This window comes from Coenobita brevimanus, chromosome 50, assembly GCF_032717465.1.
Source record: "Coenobita brevimanus isolate Jiangsu-jjx chromosome 50, ASM3271746v2, whole genome shotgun sequence".
NCBI classification, from domain to species: Eukaryota; Metazoa; Arthropoda; class Malacostraca; order Decapoda; family Coenobitidae; genus Coenobita; species Coenobita brevimanus.
Window position 1 is genome coordinate 13266771 of NC_137003.1, and position 21870 is coordinate 13288640.

The following is a 21870-nucleotide window of genomic DNA, read 5'->3' on the forward strand; positions in this document are numbered from 1 at the left end:
AGTACATGTCAGTGTTCGAAGTTTCTGGACACGTGAGCAAAGGGCTTTCTTTAACATTAGGATATCTGATCCTATGGTAGCATGTCATCTTGAACTGCCTCTCGAGGCTGCACACAAAAGGAATGAACAAGAAAAAAACAAAAACTATCAAGAAAGGGTCCAGTATGTGGACCACGGTCGATTCACTTCCCTTGTGTTCACAACATCAAGTGGTATGCGTCCAGAGGCGGTGAGATTCTACTCGAGACTGGTAGAGGTTCTTTCTGAGAAGAAGCGCCAACCCCTGAGTTCTGTTACGGCCTGGATGAGATATCGACTGTCATTCTCCCTCGTGAGGTCTACACTCCTATCCCTCAGGGGCACAAGATTACCAACCCTCAGAGCTGTCTCTCTGGCGGGTATGGATTACGAAACTATTGCGGTGGAGAGTTACATAGACCGGGGATTCCAACAGAGTAATGTCTTTATTAGCACTGTAATGTTAATAAAGTAATAACAGAAGTAGTGGATGGTTGGTAACCACAGCCGTTGGTGTGACTGAGACTGAGGGATTGTAATGTGAGGGATAGTGTTAACCATCACCTTACATCTCCAAATGGTGAACTGTATTATGAAGGTTGGGTTTGACCTGTACAATATAATTCCCAATTGGTTGGAGGTAGTAGTAGTAGTAGTAGTAGAATGATTTTAAAAAGATGTAGCAGCAGCAGTAGTAGTAGAAGCAGTAGTTGTTGTAGGACTCAGATGCTACTATCATAAGAATTACCACCATGATCACTAGAAGAGTACAACCATCAACAACACTTTTACCATCATCATCACTACTAATATCATCACATGGACCACAACCACTACTATAAACATACTACCACTATTACTGCACACACACACACACACACACACACACACGGTATATATCTATATTTCTGTCTGTCTATCTATCTGTCTATGTATCTATCAATATCGTGTGACCCTGTGGCAGGTTGGAGAATGTTGGATGAAGAATACACGAAGTGGAATCAAAGTTTATTCTTGACTAGTTTCGCTGTAAAGTTTCATCAGTGGAGTGTGTTCTGATGAAATTTTTTAGTAAAACTGGTCAGGAATATATATATATATATATATATATATATATATATATATATATATATATATATATATATATATATATATATATATATATATATATATATATCATCATCATCATTAGACGTTGAGGTCCACTACAGGACCGGCCTATCCCTACCGAAGCAAGGACGATACAGCCAATGTGTCTCTACCCAGTGGCTTAGGCTGTCTACTAGAGATTGTATGTAGGGTGAGAAGTGCTTGTGAGTGTGACTGTACTGTTGTAGTGGCTTTGGATGTGTGTGCAGTCTGTGAACCAAGTGTAATCGGCCCGCCTTAAGCCGATTGGGTGCAAGCATACTAGTATGCGACACTGGTTCAACAACAACACCCCTTGTGTCTGCCAAAGTAGCAAGTGGCTTGGTGAACGCTTCCCAAAATTTTTACAACTCTGGCGGGAGGCGAACCCGAGCTCACCAGCGTGCGAAAAGCACATTCTACCACTGTACAACAGAGGCTCCTGTATATATATATATATATATATATATATATATATATATATATATATATATATTTTATATATATATATCATATATATATATATATATATATATATATATATATATATATATATATATATATATATATATATTATATATATATATTATATATATATATATATATATATATATATATATATATATATATATATATATATATATATATGTGGAGCCTCTGTGGTACAGTGGTAAAAAGTGTGCATTTTCGTAAACTGAAGAACAAGGGTTCGCGCCCCGCCAGGGTAATAAACTTTGGAAGGGTTCTTCTGGTCACGTACTGCATTGGCGGACATCAGGGGTGCTGTGGTTGAACCAGTGTCGCATACTATAAAGTATGCTTGCACCCAGTCGGCTTGCGCGGGCCAATTACACTTGTTTCACAGACTACACACACATCGAAAGCCACTCCAACACTACAATTACACTTACAAGCACTTCTCACCCTACATACAATCTCTACCAGACAGCCTAAGCCACTTGGTACAAATATATTGGCTGTATCGTCCCCGGTTCGGTTGGGGCAGGCCGGCCCTGCAGTGGACACTCAAACGGCTGATGAGATGAGATGATATATATATATGTATATAAGCAAATGATAACAGAAGAAATAAAAACAGACAGTATTTTCATTTCTCCTTTAGTCATTTGCATACATTTCTTAAAGGTGAATGGTTTCTGCGTATCTGTTTATCTGTCTACATATCTGTATATGAACCCCTTACAGCTACATAAGGCTTCACCGAACATACTGAATAAGATGGCACAAGAACTGCATCTCGCCAGAATCTATGGAAGGGAGGTGAGTTCTTTTGCCACAAACCACAACCAAGCATGAATTCAACAGGTAATCAATATTCTGGCATTCCAGTTGGATTATCGCTTACTAAAAGTCCAACTACACGGCCTCCTGTGCTTATGGGCATTATGCCACCAGAGGAAAGTAAGCAATGTCTTGACAAATCACATAACTGGATATTCAACAAACTGAAATACCCGAATATCTGCACATACCGTGTAAGAAGCCTCGCAGAAGATTACAAACTTGATACATTAATGACTTCATTAAAAAAACATTAGTTGGAATATCATACAGTTGACCAAAATTCATATAAAAGAAAAAAATAATTTAGAACAAGAAAGCAATCATCCATTTCATTACAGGGGAAGGCAGTCTGAAAGTGTTAGTGATGTAGGATTTGTATCTACAAGAAATCTTGCAGAGACGGTTGTAAAATTCAGCAGTGTGTCTAGCAGACTAGCATGGATTGTAATTTGACTATGCAAAAGATACATCCTGAAAGTAAAGCAAGATTACGCACCCAGTTGTCAAAGCACAGATGAAGAAACTGAAACATTTTAAGGCTTTATCTCCAAGATATGGAACAAGAGAAGACCAGATATACTGTTCTCAGGGAAGACTTCAATGGAAAAGTTGGCAAACAGGAAATGGAGATGAATGCATGGGAAAATTCATAGTAGGAGAGAGGGATGAGAAAGGTGAAATGGTGATAAATATCGCTGAAATGCATGAGAATAAAGATCATATACTTCCACACAAGAAAAAGGAAGAAACTGGACTTGGAGAAGACCAAATGAAAACACGAAGAATGAAATCGACTAGCTTACATCACAGCAGAAGAGAACAACATAGCTACTAATGTCACAGTTATTAAAAAAAATAATCAGAGGAAGTGATCAGAGAATGGTTGGTTGCACAGCAGTTTCAGAAATGAAAGAAAGAAGTTAATTGAAATTGAAAAGAAATACCCAATAAAAGAAAGGGAAAATAAAGCTGCATTTTGGTTAGAAATAAATAACAGATTTCAAGCTCTAAGTAATACCGAGTGTAGCAATGATGGGTTGAAAAGTAGACTAACAAAAATGTTAAAGGAGTCAGCGGAGGTAGTAAGGAAAGCTAATACAACCAAAGCTAACAACCTTACAAAAATAAACCTCGAGCTCATGGAGAAAATAAAGGATATGAGTAAAAACAAAGAAAGATGAAACAGAAAGAACTGAATTAAATACGCATATCAGCAAGACACACAGGGAGGAAAAGCAAAAGAGCAACATGGATTAGATAAAAGAAATTATCATAAGGTGAAAAAGTTTGAAACAGGTGTGAGACAAATTCTACTCGACAATCAAAAATTTATATATATCTCATTGAAAGACAAAGATGGTGGACTAATCAAGTACATGGAGAACGTGGTAAAGAGAGCTGAGTAATTTTACAAAGATCTGAACGGTAATCAAAGACAGTAGTAAGACCAACTCATTAGACACAATCGAAATACTAAAGGTAATGCTAGAAATACCTCGTTGAGAAGATGAAGTAGTACCAGACCAATCGTATCCAAGCTACTATATATCGCAACGCAATAGGCTACCCTGAAATACTGCATCACTCAAAATTAATGTTCACCCCAAACAAAAAACACGTGAAAACAAAACCAAACTGAAGTCGACCATCAAGGTCACCTCGAACGAAATAAGACAAAACTTGAGGGGCACTCAATGGGGCGCATCTCTTCGACAAGGGCAAGGTAATTTTCCAAACCACTTTTCATAATGTGATAGGGTTCCGCAACAAGTGTTTTCCGGATCCAGAATCTGGGTTCCAAAGGTTAATCGATTATCCCTTGGACATGGGCTATCAACCCACCAAATTCGGCCCAAATCTCTCTATAAGTTTTTGAGTAATCCTGCTAACAGACAAACAAACAATCAAATGAACAAACAAGTAAACATACTCTCCTTGTCGGCGAGAACAAAACAAGATTCTACTCATTTCAAAGTGCTTATACAGGATATAAACTGCTTTTACTTGTGAAACAACATACAGTTAACACTCATCCAATCACAGCTGTAAACACAAGGTAATACTTATCACGTCCACAGAACAATAACCAGCCAACACAGTTACAGTTTAAGACAAACGAAAACAAACTGGGCAGGGTAAAGCTTTTTGCACTTATTATACACAAAAAAAACATAAGCATATACGCTAGACTTGTACATCTTTCACAGGGAGAATACATACAAACACTTGTAAACAAAGATGTACAATTTGCAAAGGGAATATTCACTCAAATAACCCAAATCTTATAAAAACTAGTAGGCTGTGAGAGCGCCGACAACCGTCTCAAGCGAGGTGAGCAAGGCAAGAGAGAGAGAGAGAGAGAGAGAGAGAGAGAGAGAGGAAACAATTGATTGGTTTTTGATGGCAAGAAGAGCGAGAAGAAGAAAAAGGTGGAGATAATGGAGAGGCCAGGAGAGGAGGGGAGGGAATGGGAAGGGATTAATGAGAGAGAGAGAGAGAGAGAGAGAGAGAGAGAGAGAGAGAGAGAGAGAGAGAGAGAGAGAGAGAGAGAGAGAGAGAGAGGAAACAACTTACTGGAGGAAAAAAAACGAGAAGTGAATGGGGGAGATATGGAGAGGAGAGGAGGGGAGGGAACGGAAAGGGGAACGGGAAGGGACTAACGAGATAGAGAGAGAGAGAGAGAGAGAGAGAGAGACAGAGACAGAGACAGAGACAGAGACAGACAGACAGACAGAGACAGAGACAGAGACAGACAGACAGACAGAAAGGAAACAACTGATTGGTTTTTGATGGAAAGGAGAGCGAGGAGAACAAAATAAAGGTGAAGATATGGAGAGGCCAGGAGAGGAGGGGAGGGAATGGGAAGGGATTAATGAAAGAGAGAGAGAGAGAGAGAGAGAGAGAGAGACCAAATTTCATGTGTTGGAGGGTTACTGGTACAATTATGGAAGTTGTGACTATCCCCCCCCCCCGTGTCTCTCAAGTGAACTTAATTATTATGCTTACTTTAAGTACTGTTTGTCTCAGGTAATTTTATCAAGGCCTAAACTTTTCTCATTCATTCATTTTTTATCATCCAAGTTTCAGCCATGCAAGAACATTAAGAAAATTAGGGTGAGTAATTTCCAGTCAAATATCAAATAAATTAACACCCACCAATACCCGCCAATACATCCCACGGGAATGCTCATGGTAATGATGATGGTGTCGATAATGATGTAGATAGATGGTGATGATGACGGTACAACTAAGAATTTAATAAGAAATCAACTACTATATTCATTTCACCTGCCCTAATATTGCCTTTTCTCCCTATTGAAGCTGAACTGTATCAATATACCAACGTCTAATTATGGTGTAGGTCACATAGAAGTCGTATGGCCTTATTGTGCCACCAAGCTGTAACATTAATGTCACTCACTCAGCTTGGGACAACGCTACACGGCGCATAACTTCACTCCTCATATTGCCCTCACGTAGAATCCTTCCATGCAAGCCCCCAGGTAACTGCTCTCTCCCAGACCCCTCTCGCGCCAAGTATCTCTCAACAGTAATGATCGACTTGCTCCAGCCATGAGTTTCACGGTCTTGCGTTGGTCCCCTCATCCTAGTTTGACTCTTTCAGGTATCACCCTGCATGCAGGACTGACCTCATGGAGATGCGCCAAGTGCCCTACGTGGATAGTAAGCATCACTTCAGTCTCACAGATCAATCGTTTGTTATACAGCCAGTCGTACTAGCAGTATCCCATGGTCCTGCCAAGGCGCTAAGTAAATCAGTTCACTGTTCCAAGACACTACTGTACTTAGTTTTCATGTCTTATGAACATAAATTATATAGGTAACACCAGAGCCTTAAAAATTATTACTGAGTAATTTCGTAACACCATGAGCCAGACCAGCGTGACGAGATAACATATGACTTACCGTTGTTATGGACCACACTACCACGACAGGTGAATCTTTTCAAGATGTTTATGTCCTCAACACACGCTTGAACAGAATATATTGCTTCATCCAAAAAGCGACCAAATGCCTGGGCCTGGTTTTGTCCCAGAGACCCCTAGTCTCAGTGGCTTGGCTTTGCATTCTCACTACGTGAATTAAGAGCACTCAGAAGTGCTTCTAGTGACTGACTGTATAGCTGTCTCATCACCATCATCAGTGACGAGGTCGAAAGCCTTAAAATTGCAAGTTGATACTTAACAGTGACTCCGACTCACAACCAAACCCAGCACCCAACCCACGCTTGTGCTGGAAAGTGCTAAGGCGAGGACATATTCTTGTGTCCCTCCAGAAATTCATCTATCTATCTATAGCCCGACGCCCTAATCCCGCAAAGGGTGGCCGGAGATAATACGCCTTCAAGTCGCTCTGTCACCCACCATTTGACTTCCCTCCCCCCAACTCACCCCCCGTCCCTCATATACCTCTCAACTCCATCCCTCCACCTCATCCTCGGTCTACCCCTCCCTCTCCCTCCCTCCACCTCACCTACATACACCCTTTTAGTCAATTTTTCATTCTCCATTCTCTCCACATGCCCAAACCACCTCAGTGTATTTCTCCTAATCTTCTCAACCATTCCACATCCACCCCACAACATTCCTTCACTTCTTTATTCGTCAACCTGTCCCTCCATGTCACTCCACATGCTCCTCTCAAGTAACTCATTTCCACTGCTCTCACTCTTGCAAGGTCCACGCCTCGCTTCCATACGTCAGGGTAGGGATCACAATACTATCATGCAGTGACTTCTTAACTTCCATACTCATCTCTATTTCTCATCACTGCTTTCAGTGAACCAACAACCTTCCTTCCCTGCTGTACCCTTTCACACACTTCATCACCCAAAGTTCCATCCTTACTCATCACACTACCCAAGTACTTGAATGCACTCACATTCTCCATATCCTCACCATCCAACCTCACTGTACATTCTGTGACTTCATTCCTCTCAAACACCATAACTTTTGTTTACATTAACTTTCAGCTTCCTCCTCCTACACACTGTCCCAAAGTCATTCACCAAACCTTGCAACTCCCATTCATCTTCACTCAACAATACAGTATCATCAGCAAACAGCAACACCGGAATCTTCCAAATCTCACCCTCATTCATTACAGCCACCCCCACATCCACTGCCCTACCTTGCAGCTCCTTTACAACCCCATCCATGTATATATTAAACAGCCATGGAGACATCACACAACCCTGTTTCAGTCCCACATTGAGATCAAAGAACTCACTCAGCTCAGCATCCACCTGCACCGTAGCCCTAGCTCCCTCGTACATACTCTTCACAGCACTCAACAATTTCCCCTCCACCCCATATATTCTTAATACCTTCCACATACCTTGCCTATCTATTCTGTCATAAGCTTTCTGCAAGTCCATGAAGGCAGCATACACTTTCTTTCCTCCAGAAATTACTGGAAAGAAATCGAATGGCCTCGCCTTCCCGCTCATACAAACGTGACAGCACTTCTCAGTGTTTAAATACAGACGAGCTTTTGGCCAGATAATCTCTGCCGATACTTGACGGACCCACAAGTGTAGCAATAATGTTTCCTGATTTACAGAATAAAGTGCTTTCTTGAGACTAGTGTAGGATGCAACAGTTCTTGTCAAAACTGATGACAAATCTGAAGACAACTTTCCCTAAGGACTCGAAGTGCTAGGATCTCGTCAACTGTAGATTTCGTGTGCACGTATCTCAGGTCTTTGAAACCTATAAAAATGGTCCTGGAAATGGATCAACAGCACATAGGCGACAACCCTGTCTGGCACAGTGTACAGTGTAACACCACAGTTGTTACTGCAGTCACGCTGAACTTCTTTCCTATTCCAGACAGGGATAGCAAAGCCCCTTCTTTCAGGTGGAAAGATATCAGTACGAGAACATCAAGTGATTCTAAGATTGTATAGCCTACAAATCATGGCTTCACCCCCAGTTTTGACCACTTCTGCAGAGATGCCGCAAACACCAGCCATCCTATCACTTTTCAGCCGAGCCACTGTCTAACTGATTTCATCTACAGAATCCACGGCATAATCAGTTAGTTATATAGATGCCAGTGGTAGCACACCAGCCATAAGAAGCTTCCCACTGGTCGTTATGCCATATGAAGCGCTAAGAACACATACTATTGAGCTCTATTCTCACCCGTTCCCATTTGAGTTGTCCATCTACTGTGATGACAGAGGTAACCTGAAAAGTGGGTCTAGAGAAGAACTACAGGGGTTGATCGAAGGCCATTTTCATGAAAGCAACTTTCTACTTCTTCTATGATATCCCTGATATGGATCTCCATGGCCCTTCTCAGCAAAACTCTGACAAAAGTGTGTGCTGCTCCTGATCTCCAGCGATTCTAAGCATGACTCTCTTCATCTTTAACCTCTGGTCAGACAAATCTCCTTCTTGAGTGCTTTCCAGCACACTAATATCTATTACTTATAGGCATCCAATCATTCAGCAGGGTACACAACAGCTGCATACCTCAAACCGATGAAAAACTGCCATTGCCTACTCATAAGCATAATCCATGTCCCTGAATTTTACAAGAGGATACCGTTTTAGGTGATATGTTGAGATTCCATTTTATTCACTTCCTGAAAGTAGCAATAAATCTGTGATCAGTAACAATGACTATGTCCCCCTGAAAACCTTGTAGATCTGAAGGATCTTCCAAAACATTTACAAGAACGTAGTCAGTCACTATAGTAACCACCCTCCTTCCCACAAAAAAAAGAAAGAAAAAAATCAAGCCTTAGGGCAGTGGTGGATTTCAGGTTGGTGGAACCACGATCAAATAATTTTCAGTTCATGTGATTTTTTTTTTTTTTTTTTGAAAATTAGAAAACAAGAAATACTAGAATTCCTGGTTCCAGAGCCAGGGTGACATTACACATTCACTGAACCTTTCCTTGTCAGTGCCAGCAACTATATTAAAGTCACCCAAGACCAATAGTGTATCCCGCAATGGATAACGTTCTACAACTGAGTCATGTTTGACATAAGAGAAGTCTTACTCCTCAAAATCTCGCATCACAGTATGAGTGCACACTACAGTAAGACAGATGAAGACAGAAGTGTGCATCAACCTCACCAATTGTCACTCTTATCAGCTGGAGTAACTCTGTTGACAGATGGGACATTGCAAGCAGAAATTTCCACAGTAACATCTCAAAGATAGGCACCATTTTCAAATTCAGATCAGTATTATAGTAACTATTACTACTGAACTGAACTCACCGTGGCCAGGCCTCCTCACCTCAGAGAGGAGAACTGTGCCAACGTTATGTTGACCTTTGTGAAAAGAGGCAGTTAGCAGTTCTCCGAGAGGCTTAAAACTTCAAAGTGGCCCTCCGAAAGTTAACCCTGCTAGTCAAACTTGGGATTGGTGTGTCCTCTGTAGCACTGCAATGTCCATTTAACACAGGAGAGAGACTAGTAGGCCCCTCCTACTTCATCTGAATGATGGAGTTCGATAGTTTTGCTTTCAGCCATCATCACAGGTGCATTCCTGGTTTGGTTTCAAGACTCCTGTCAGGCCAGCACTTGAAGAGGGACCCCCAGCAGACGTAAGTGAGATTCAGCCGAGACTAGCAGTCCCGCCAGATTCAACTAATTTGATAATAAATGGTATTTTTTAAACATTCGATGAGAGGGTGCAGGCAAACCACACCCCAAGTCAGAGGACGGCTCACTGTTACCCTGTGGATAAAGGCATGGAATCAGTGGGCATTTTGACTATCCAGGTTTGTTATCAACATATTCTTCTTCTAGTTGGAGCTGTCAGCGAAAGCCTAAGGGCTTCACCTACTCTACTAGATGACACCTGGCTGAAGAAGCTCAGTCACCTTCTGACAGATCTTGTTTGTCTTCCTTATGGGTGCCTAGTGGCCCCCCTCGCTGGACAAAATCAGTGGAGTTGCCAGTTTGGTCGTGGACGATTTGACCATGAAATAGATATTACTGGTTTAGACTGTAGAAGCAGATGATCTGTATCTGACTTGACACTAGAATACGGTGCTGACAACGAAGTAATGTGAAATGATGTATGGCAGTAGAAGCCTCATTCTGTCACTGAGCTACCGGAAATATACTACTAAAGGAAGAAAATCTCCTCCAATTTAAAATAATTAAACTGCAACAAGAATCGCCAATCGCTGCCTACATGGTGTTGTTAATGGAGTTAGTGAAATGAACCTGCATTAACACAGGACGAAAATTAACCATCATAATACCATAACTCTGCTGAGAATCAAACCAGGGACTCAGGTGAGGACAAGTCAGATTTCCACTGCAAAATTACCTGACAAAAATTTTTTCATCTTGCCACATACTGGAACCTGTAACCAAGATACCCATGCTCCCAACTGTAGGGCTGAAAAGGAAGAGGCTGCCTCCTGATATTCGGGTGTGTTGAAGCTTTTAACCATACCCCGAGTACAAGTGCCAGGAATTGTCTCTTCCCTGTCAGTCCCAGAGTTGTGGGGGAGATTACTTTGGGCACCAGTTTGTGAAAAAGTGAGAATTTTTACCCATTCGTGGTACAGTGAAAAGCTGACTGGACCTCACCTAAGAGTCTTGGGTTCGGTTCCCGGCAGAGTAATGGTAATAATTTAGTTACTGTTGTATGGTGGTGATTCTTGTCTTCATCCACCTGACGCGGTGTTATGATGATAATGATAATAATGACGATGGGCAGACTATGAAGATCCTGCGAATAATAAATGTCTACAAAATCAAGAACTTGCTTCAAGACTCACCTAATGCCTCCCCTAGAAGTGTTGTAGGTTAGTGTTTGGTGGGATCTCCTCCACGTAATGGGATGTGGTGGGAATGGCACTTGCTCTATCAGACAGGTTAGCTCTATACGTGAACCACTATTGTAGTGCTTCTCTCTCACTGAACCACCTCGCTCGTCAACCACGCGTGTTGTTGGTACTGTGGGTGGATGGGCAGATATTGATAAACAGAAATATATATATACGTAGGTAGAAATGTGATAGAAAAGGCTGATTCAAAAGAAATAAGAATATAGGAAAATAGATAAACATTGTTTGCTCTTATTCAAGTGAATTTCACAGTAACAGAGACAAAAATGAAGACTATGGGAAATATATACATAACTAATATTGCTATTGACTTATATTTACATGGATAAACGAATGCCTTATATAAAATACATAAACTTATTCTGGTACCATCCACAAGAATAGATGAAACACGGAATTCTGATTTTTTTTTTTATAAGTGTACCTTCACAAAAAAACTTCACAAAACACACACACACACACACACACACACACACACACATACATATATATATATATATATATATATATATATATATACAGTACTCACCAATAACCTGTAACATAATAGTAAGCACTTGTGGTGCATCAGTAGCCAGTTGGCAGGTATACTCTCCCTGGTCTTTCTCCACTAAATCACTGATTACCAAACGCCACCGTCGCCATCCAGATCCAGATGCTGTTGCTACTGAGTACCTGCACCAAAAAAAAAAAAAAAAAAAAAGTAATAAATGAGAATAAGTATAAAAATCGCATAACGAACAAAATCATATATCATCCTCCTACTGCTCCTCCTCCTCATTCCTTCCCTAATTCTTCACCAAGACCCGCAGCTGCTGCTGCTGATTACCTGAAGCGGATAAAGGATTTGGCCAATATTATAAACAACACAAAAGAGCATTATAACTATGAATACTGAACTTAATCCATTCAATCCGGTGACTTATTTTCCCACTTTATTTTTGCTACATACCTACAGACGAATATATTCAGGTTAATGACCGGAAACTACAATTTTAGAATAAAAAAAAAATCGCAATAAATTAGTAAGCCACTTTCTGCAAACCGTTTCCCCAAGGTTCAGCACCGTATGAATATTTTTAGTCTTTTTCGAACATTATTTCTTTCTAGAGTGGGAAAGCATTGTTCACCCACAGTCGTAGATGAGGTCACTGCTTCATGTGGTTCAACCCCCTCTCCCCGTGTTCTACGTTCTAAAATAAATATCATCTGTAGGGAGCAAAAATAAACTTAATACATTCAGTCAGTAAGGGTATTCTTGTGGTTTATTCTTGTTTGTTTCAGATGGTTAAATTCGGTTCCCGAGAATTATACGGAGTGACAAGTTAGATATACAGTATATTTCATGAAATTCTTCCTTACGATAAGCCTCTTATTTGTTGAGTAAAATCATCTGCAGGCAGGAAAAACATACTGGTAGTATGTCATCGTAATGAAACATAAAATTTGTTGGCAGTATATCCCTAGGTAAAACAAACCAATAAAAATACAAACCAAATAATCCTTTGCTCCAGCTACTCGCAATAAACTATTTTTTATACAATGGTGTGTTTGTATTCAAAATAAAGAAATAACCTATGACTATGCCCCAAAACCAGTTACTACACACATTTTATTGTGCTAGTATCTATTCTTGTTATTAAATGCTGTATGTTTGCCCAGTATCTAACATTCTACGTATTTACAGCATCTGGTATGTCTATCAATTCACGTACCCAACTAACCATATACCCTTCTGCGGTATCTTATCTATCTACGTATTTATCTTTCTTTTTATTTGTTAAAATATTTCCCTGTCAGTATATCCACCCAACCAACCATATATATATATATATATATATATATATATATATATATATATATATATATATATATATATATATACAGAGAGAGAGAGAGAGAGAGAGAGAGAGAGCTATCAGTCTAACGGGGGATATTGAATACGTATTAGGACTTCCATTCAGTACTGGTAAGATGATTATAGATAGATATTAGGAAAGTGGTCTTCTTGCCTTAAGGACGCGAGGTTGGTCCCTGGTTGGGGGAAGGAGAAAAAAAAAAAGTCACTGCTCCAGGTGTTAGCCTATATGCAGTATGTAATGGACTGGGTTTGGCGCCACACACGGAAACTAATGCGTTAAAGAAATCCGTATTTTATTTCATCTCTCTCTCTCTCCCTCTATCTATCTATCTATCTATCTATCTCTCTTGCTAGTAGTTGACGATTTTACTCTGCATAGGGAGGATATATAATTACGACAAGATTAATGATACCTACCTGTATATCTAAATCCTTGAAAAAGTCTCCCCTAAACTGATTGTAACCATCTGGACTCACATCAATGAAACCATCAGTACTTAATGGGACTGATGGGATTAGTTTGTCCATCTCGAGGACGAATTACCAACGTAGTTCTTGCTATCATCAAACAATTGTAGTCAGCTCACGAAGGGTCACAAATAATTAGGGCTTATGAAGACTTAAACTCCTCCTGTTCGATAAGTCTCTCCTAAGCTGAATATATTTTTTTCTTTTTAATTGTCAACAATATATATGAAAATTAATCGTAAGATTTTGGGTTAACTGAGCTTCCAAAAAGTCTACTCACTTCTTACTAAGGAAGCCGCGCTAATAGCAGCACACCAGTCCTGAATGAGACAGCCCTTGCGTGTATTCAGTATGAACGGTGAATTTTAGCGCCGAAGTGGTGGCACGTGAAAAAATTCCTGAAGCAGGAGGACTGCTGGTCCGCAGGGTACACACACATAGCAGTCACCTGATCCCAGACTTCATCCAAGGTGGAGCGAAGAAATTTCTCCAATCTCCTCTATCACAGGGAATGACTGTGGTGCAACTAGTGCACGCTCAGCTCACAGTTAATAAGTCCTGGGTGCGATTACCGAATCCGACATGTGACCTTTAAGTAAGTTTATCTGTTAATTTTAACAACAGCCTGATCATACCTAGAACTGAGATGGGGACTTGGATTGTACATTGGATGGTGGCATGTAGCAGTCTGAGGGAACAGCAAAAATTTTTCAGCCTTATGGAATCTCGTGCAGCTGATAGATTTTAACCTAAGCCTTGTTATTATTCAACGTCATTAATTCATCAAGTTACAGTTAGATGGGAAGAGAGAGAGAGAGAGAGAGAGAGAGAGAGAGAGAGAGAGTACAGCATGAAACAATCGCATCCGAGAACTGACTGTCCATAAAAATCCTCAGTTCTCAAAACTCAAAAAAAAAAAAAAAAAAAAAATCGGCCCACCACAACTTCACTATAAATTTCTAAGTACTCAAACCTTTAGCAATAAAATTTTGGCAGAAAAAATCAACAGTTTTTTAAATAATTGTCCTTGGGGCCAGTTTCTGATGCGTGTGTGTGTGTGTGTGTGTGTGTGTGTGAAAAATTTCCAAATAAAACAACTTTATTTTTCATCCAACATGGTGGCAGGTGGTGGCAACCATCATACACTCATTTGATGCAGTGCTGCCTACTTCTCTTCACCCATTATCATTTCTTTTTTGTGTCTCACCACCTCTTATCCTCTTTCTCGGATACTTCTTGTCACTTTTCATTACCTTTTTCCCCATATCAGGTGGCACTACGTTGCATGACAGGTCTATTATTTACCGTGTCACTACACTATGGCATGGCCCTAGGCAAAAGTCCACATGAAACAAATATGTTTCAGGATATTGGGTTGAGTTGAAAAATATACTCTCAAAACTGATTTCCAAAGTTTTTCATAGAATTCCAGTGGCTTGGTTTTTATCATGCAATGGTGTAGTGACATCTGGCTTGGCTCCGATGTAGGAATTCTTGATTTAAATCCCAGCTAGAGAGATAGATATTTTCCACATATGTACGCCCGTGTAATGCGTGTTTTTCCAACATAAGGGAAGGAACTTTTACTGGCCGGGGTAGATTAAAACTGATGTGTTTCCTGCCGAGATGAGTTGAACAATGCAAAAATCCACATAACTTTGAAATATGTGTTATAAATGTGGGTTCGGGTTGAAAAATATCCACCTACAATGGATTTACTTGGGTCTTCATAGAATTCGGATGGCTTAACTTTTATCTTGTCATGGGATAGCGACACACTGCCCAGCTGTGTAGACACTCCGTGTTGATCTCTTCGCATTTTGTGAATGATTGGATACCAAAGCGATCCACAAATGTTAATTAATACCAACCGTGACATGAATGGTGCAAGAACTTCTTTTTGTGATCAAACTTTGGAATAAGTTAATTACAACCCCATATTTTGTGATTGTAAAAATTGACAGCAGTGACTCAGCAAGCTTGCTGTGAGTTTTTATGCCATACTGTGCATACTCACTGGTCATCACTAAAGTTTCAAACTTCCCACAACCAGTAAAATTCTGAAGCAACCACGAACCACGATTATGGGCCGAGAGGAGTATCAATCTGCTCGACACCTACGGGAAATACTTCAACGATGCTTTTGATCATATGCAGTGAAACTTCACCAGCACCCTTGAATCAGCTGAGAAGTGAACCACTGGCGCCACAACATGCTTGGAATTCATGCAACTTAAACTTGATGATATGTTGGACTAGATGAAGAAAACATAAAAAGACAATTAAGAGTAATTGGCAAAGGTTCAGTTCCTCACTCAAAAAAGTACTGAACTTTGGAGAATACCGGTAGTTAGTGGATGAGAAACATGCATGGATTATGTTGATTATTAAGGTTGTACGAACAATATGCGCTTCACTGGCATCCCCTAGGATGTAGAGGAGAACTGGAAACAGTCAGGAGAAGATCAGGACCCTTTCAGGACATAAACTACAGATGGCAGTTCTAGTTCTGGAAAGAGCCCATCAAGTATGGAGGAAAATAATCATCAGCGCAGACACACTAGCAGGATTCACCAACTTACTGAACCGATATGTTGCCTTTCCAATGAGAAGAAAACTCATGGGCACTCTTATCTTCTCATCAATGAAGACTGGTGTCAGAGAACTATGGAGGTCAGATGTCATTAGCTGGATGCTTTGAACGAAGCAGGGAAAAATGTAATGTATGCCTTTTTTAACTAAAGAACATTAGTGATTTGAGTGTCTAATAAAGGTAAGACGGAAACAGAGGTGGGCGAGGAGGAAAGGCCACCCCAGCTCCCCCTTCTTCCCAAACAACAAACCCCCCATCATATCAGGTTTGCAACCACCACCCAGCATCCTACCGTTTCACACATCACCATCTAGTGCCGCCAGTCAACACGCTTCATCACAGCTCTGTGCAGTACCAACTGTCACGCCTACAACGAATGCCTCAGAATCCACCCAACCTAGACTTGATGAGAAGGAGAAATATGGAGCGGTTGCTCTACCATTCCAGCCTCACACATCAAATGATAAAAGGTGAGACAGGACACAAAGAGTTTTTTTTCTTTTCTTTTGTAAAGTAAGTTAAAGTAGCGACATTATACTGATTGTTCGTAGTTGATTAATGGCCTTGACTTATAACCTTTTCATTACAAGAAGACTCCGAGTTTTTGTAACAATTACATAATAATTCATCATATAAAGCAGCGAATATCATAACATTAGATGCACTTCAGAGTTTTTATTTTAACTCCTTGCGTTTTGATGATAGCAGTTATAATGCAGATACTGATCCAAACAATAATCTGCTAAGCAACCTTGAATAAAAAACAAAATACTGGATGACATGCCCGTATCCACATTTCTTTTAATTTTATGCCATAATATAATGTTGCACGGTAGGTTTCGTGAATACCTCAAGCACGACGCAGTGATAAGCCCGAATGTTAATCAAAGGCCACTCTACTGTACATTTCAGCGTCTTATTCCTTCTAGGCAAAGCTGATAAACACAACCAAAACACTGTTCTCTCTCTCTCTCTCTCTCTCTCTCTGTCAGTCAGTGACTCATCATTCATTCACTGACTAACTACTAGAAGGTGAAGCAGTCATCTTTAATACCACAACTCCAGCACTAGCAGAGTACGGAATATTCTGAAGCCTATGAGAGAGCTCACATTATCCCATGCTATGATACACCTAAATATAGAATATACAGTAACAATATTGACAAGAACTAATTCCTAACATAAAAGACAAAGAAATCAAATAGATATTTTGAAGTTTCTAGAATGTTCCTCACATCTCCAGACATAAAACACTAACGTAATAAAGTGTGGCATGACAAAATGTAGTGTCCCACACCAACTGGAGGAACTAACTGCTATGCGTGTAATTCCTTTAGGTTACTCTTTTGACATGTTAGTTCTTTGTGAGACAACCTTAACTATCGAAACTAACGTCTCTATAAGACACACATTGTATGGCAGCAGTTTCACACGAAATGGTGGTGGCTATGCTCTCTCAAAGCACAGATGAAGAAACAGAAACATTCTATAACAGCCTCTCGCAGATTATGGAAGTAGAAAGACCAAAGATATTATACTCACAGGAGACTTCATAGCAAAAGTTAGCAAACTGAAAAACTGAGCAGCATGTATGGGAAAATTCAATATAGGAGAGATGAATGGCAGCGATTAAATGGTTGTAAATTGGCTGAAGTGTATAACATGAGAGTTATGAACACTTTCTTCCACAAAAGAGAATTGAGAAAATTGAACTGGATAAGCCCAAATGGAGAAACAAGAAATGAAATTCGAATTTCTTATAGCAGATAAGAACAGCACGATGACTAACGTCACAGTTTTCAACAAAGCAAAATTAAGAAGTGATCACAGAATGGTGGGGTGCACACCAAGATTCAGTTTCAGAGGTAAAAAAAAAAAAAAAAGAAGCTGATTAAAATTTAAAAGATCTGCCCAGTGAAAGTAAGCGAACCCCAAGCTGCCATTCTGTCAGACATAAAGAATGGATTTCAGGTTCTAAGTTATGTCAAGAGTGACACTGATGAGTTGAGTGAGAGACTAACAAAAGTCTGAAGGGAATAAGTGGAGCTAGCAAGAAAATACAGCCAAAGCCAACAAATATTCATAAATGACCCTCAAGCTCATGAAAAGATAGAAGGAGATGAAAGAAAAAAATAAAGAATGATGACACAGAGAGAACAGAATTAAATATGCTTATCTACTAGACCCAAAGAGAACAAAAAACAGAGAAACATTAATCAGATCAAAGAAACCATTACAAAAAGTCTGAAAAACGTCAGCAGCAAAATGGAACTAGGAAACCAACAAACTATCTGATGAAAAGACAAAAAAAAAATGGTGAAGTCATTAAGAGCAGAGAGAAGATGGTAAAGAAAGTTGAAATTGAGTCTTTGACGAAGAATTTAATGCATCAAAGGCACTGATACTGATTGATAACTTTTCAGCTGACACAAGTGAATAACCAGAGGTAACGCCAGATGAAGTAAACTTTTCTCCTAAAAGTATGAAGAGAGGGAAGGCCCTAGGAAGAAAATGGAATAGTAGCAAAATTACTGTCGGATGCAGGAATATACTCGTAAGTTCAAAAACGGTTGTCTCACTCTTTACTTGGTGTATAATTATAGCTGACGAAAATTCCTCAAACATGGTGTAATTCAATAGTTATTTTTCATTACAAGAAAAGTGACTCAAAAGATCTTATTAACTATCGACCAATTATCTTTTTATCAAGTAATTATAAACTCATCACTAAAGTCCTTATGAACAAGACAACAATAAATTTAGAAGAAAACCAATATCATGAGCAAGCAGAATATCGAAGCAAGTACTCGACTACTGAGCATCTACACAAAATGAATCGGCTAACGGAGAACACCACAGAATATAATAAATAATGATAGATGAGGGAATTCTAGCAAAAAATTGTAAGTGAACATGTGTCCAAATCTCAACCGTTACGAAGCTACAATTACTGATGACCTTATGGGAGAATTATGAAGACCATTTTCGCACATAGGGTCATCAGTAATTGTAGCTCCGTAAAGGTTGAGATTTGGACACATGTTCAAATAACATTTTTTTGGCTTAGAATTCCCTCATCTATCACTTCCCAAAGTTTTCGCCATAACTTCCGGAACACCCTGTATAGATTACGAAAAGGTTTTCGACTCAGTTGAACACATAGCCGTTATAAAGTAAACAAGGCGTAAACGAGGACATTGTAAAATTGCTCAAAACATAAAAAAGAGGGAACTGAAGAACTTATGACACATAGGGACTCAGGAAGTTTAAGGTTGAGAAAAGCGTGTATCAGGGTGCTTAAGTTTCACCCAAATTATGTACACCATGCCCTAGATGCATTTTAGAAAGCTAGATTGGGAGAACAAAGAAGTAAACATAGATGGCGAAAATTTAAACAATTTAAGATTTGCAGACGACACTGTCCTGATCTCAGAAACAATAAAGACATTGCAAGATGTGTCAAATGTCCTAAATAAAGTTTCACATTAGGACTAAAGATGAAATTGAGTAAAACTAATGTGTTATTCAAATACATCAAAGAGCATTATCAGTGTAAATGATAATTTTTTTGAAGAAGTTGAAATGTACAAGTACACGGAGTAAATACGAAAACTAACGAAAGACCATGAAAACGACATAAAAAGACACATTACAACTGGATGGAAAGATTTTGTAAACATAAAGTCATCATGAAAATTAGTTTGCTATTATGTATAAAACGAAAAAAATATAACGATTGTTCAATCCCAGGTATGATGTACCGTTATGACACCAAGCAACTGACTAAATCAGTATGAAGTAAGCTAATCCGTTCTCTGAGGGCAATGGAAAAGCCGATGTTGGGAATATCTCAGAAAGACAGGAAGCGATCAATCTGGGTGAGAGAGCACACTAATGTCAAAGACATTATAATGGTTATGAATGCACAGAAATGAAGGAGGGCAGGTCATGTAGCAGGAATAAGGGATAAACAATTTAGCAAGAGGCTGACTGACTGAACTCCAAGAGACTGAAATCATAGCAGAAAAAAGTAGGGAGGAGGTGGAGAGAAGAGCCAGAGAAGTTTGCAGGGAAATCCTAACTGAGAATGGGTCAGTCAAGGAATTCATTGAAAAAATAGCGGGAGGCTTTTGTTCATCAGTGGGCTTACCATGGCTGATGGTGATGATGATACCAGTTTTACAAGGCATGATTTATCCATTTGCAATGAATACACTACATCAGTTTTCAATACTTCTCCAGGAAGGAGTCCGACGAGGTATTGTTTTTGGTCGAGTTTGTGTTTCTTTGTTTGTTAGCAACATTACGGAAAAATGGCTGAATGAAATTAAATGAAACTTTCTGGATACGTGGGCACTGGTCCCCAAAGAAAGCGATTAAATTTTGGAGGTAATCAAGTGACCCTGAAAGGTCAAAATCAAGGTCACAGATTTTCAGAGGGCTATAACTTGAAGACGGTTGAAGATAGAGATATTTTCTATTGGAACATAAAGGAACTCGTAATATTGGCTTTCATTTGGCACCAGGACCTTTGATCTCGGATGACTGTGAAAGGTCAAACTCAAGGTCACGAATATTCAGGGGGATTTAACTCAAAAGTGGTTGAAGATAGAGGGATATTTAATATTATCAACATATAGGAAATCCCATATGGGTTTTTAATTGATACCTTGACCTTTGACAGTAAGTGACCTTGAAAGGTCAAACTCATTGTCATGGATATTCAGGGTGCAATAACACGAAACTCGATGAAGAGATATTTACTATTGCCAAGATATAGGAAGTCTCATAAGGGCTTTCGTTTGGTAGCATGACCTTTGACTTTAAGTGACCTTGAAAGGTCAAATTCAAGATCACGGATTTTCAGAGGGCATAACTTGAAAACATTTGCGCCATTACCTTAGACTTTAACCCATTAAGTCCTAGGGTTCCTGTGTGAGGGATTTTGCTGGAAGAGGATTAAGTGTATTGCCCTCTGCCTATCGGCTTATAGTCGCGAAGCTCATAGGTCCCTACCCCGGGGTTCCCTCCTTTATTAACTTTTGAAAATGCCCAGTTCCATCCTATATTGAGGACGCTGGGCACAAACAGATTAATTGTGCAGTGACACTAAATGGCAGAAACGAGTCAGTATATAACAGCAGTAAAAACTGCTGTCGTGCGAGGTTTGTTGTGCCTGGCACCACTTGTTCAAATAAGAAATCATTATTCTTAAAATATGGAAGTTGGAATTTATTACACACACACACACACACACACACACACACACACACACATATATATATATATATATATATATATATATATATATATATATATATATATATATATATATATATATATATATGTGTGCATCTCTCTCTCTCTCTCTCTCTCCAGTATATATATATATATATATATATATATATATATATATATATATATATATATATATATATATATATATATATATATATATATATATATATATATATATATATATATATATATAACATTGGTAATGGCATCATTCACAGTAAAAATTCAGATTGTTTTCGTCTATCTGCAATCATATCATTAGTAAAGATGATCAACTACGAAAAAGATGAAAATAAACAGTTAGGTTACAGGAATTAAAGTACAGTACTGGTTTTATGGACAGTTTCAGGCACT

At 39.3% G+C, this 21870-nt stretch overlaps 1 protein-coding gene across 1 annotated transcript in view; it reads right to left on the reverse strand.

Annotated features, from left to right (window-relative positions):
- Nucleotides 1–21870, reverse strand: part of LOC145399866 (obscurin-like) — a 146773-nt gene that overhangs the window by 61426 nt on the left and 63477 nt on the right. The window contains exons 4-5 of the mRNA XM_080272447.1: nucleotides 11826–11971; nucleotides 11228–11405 (exon numbers count right to left, since the gene is read on the reverse strand). Of these exons, the coding sequence (XP_080128573.1) occupies nucleotides 11228–11405; nucleotides 11826–11971 (324 nt within the window). The remainder of the gene's footprint in view (nucleotides 1–11227; nucleotides 11406–11825; nucleotides 11972–21870) is intronic.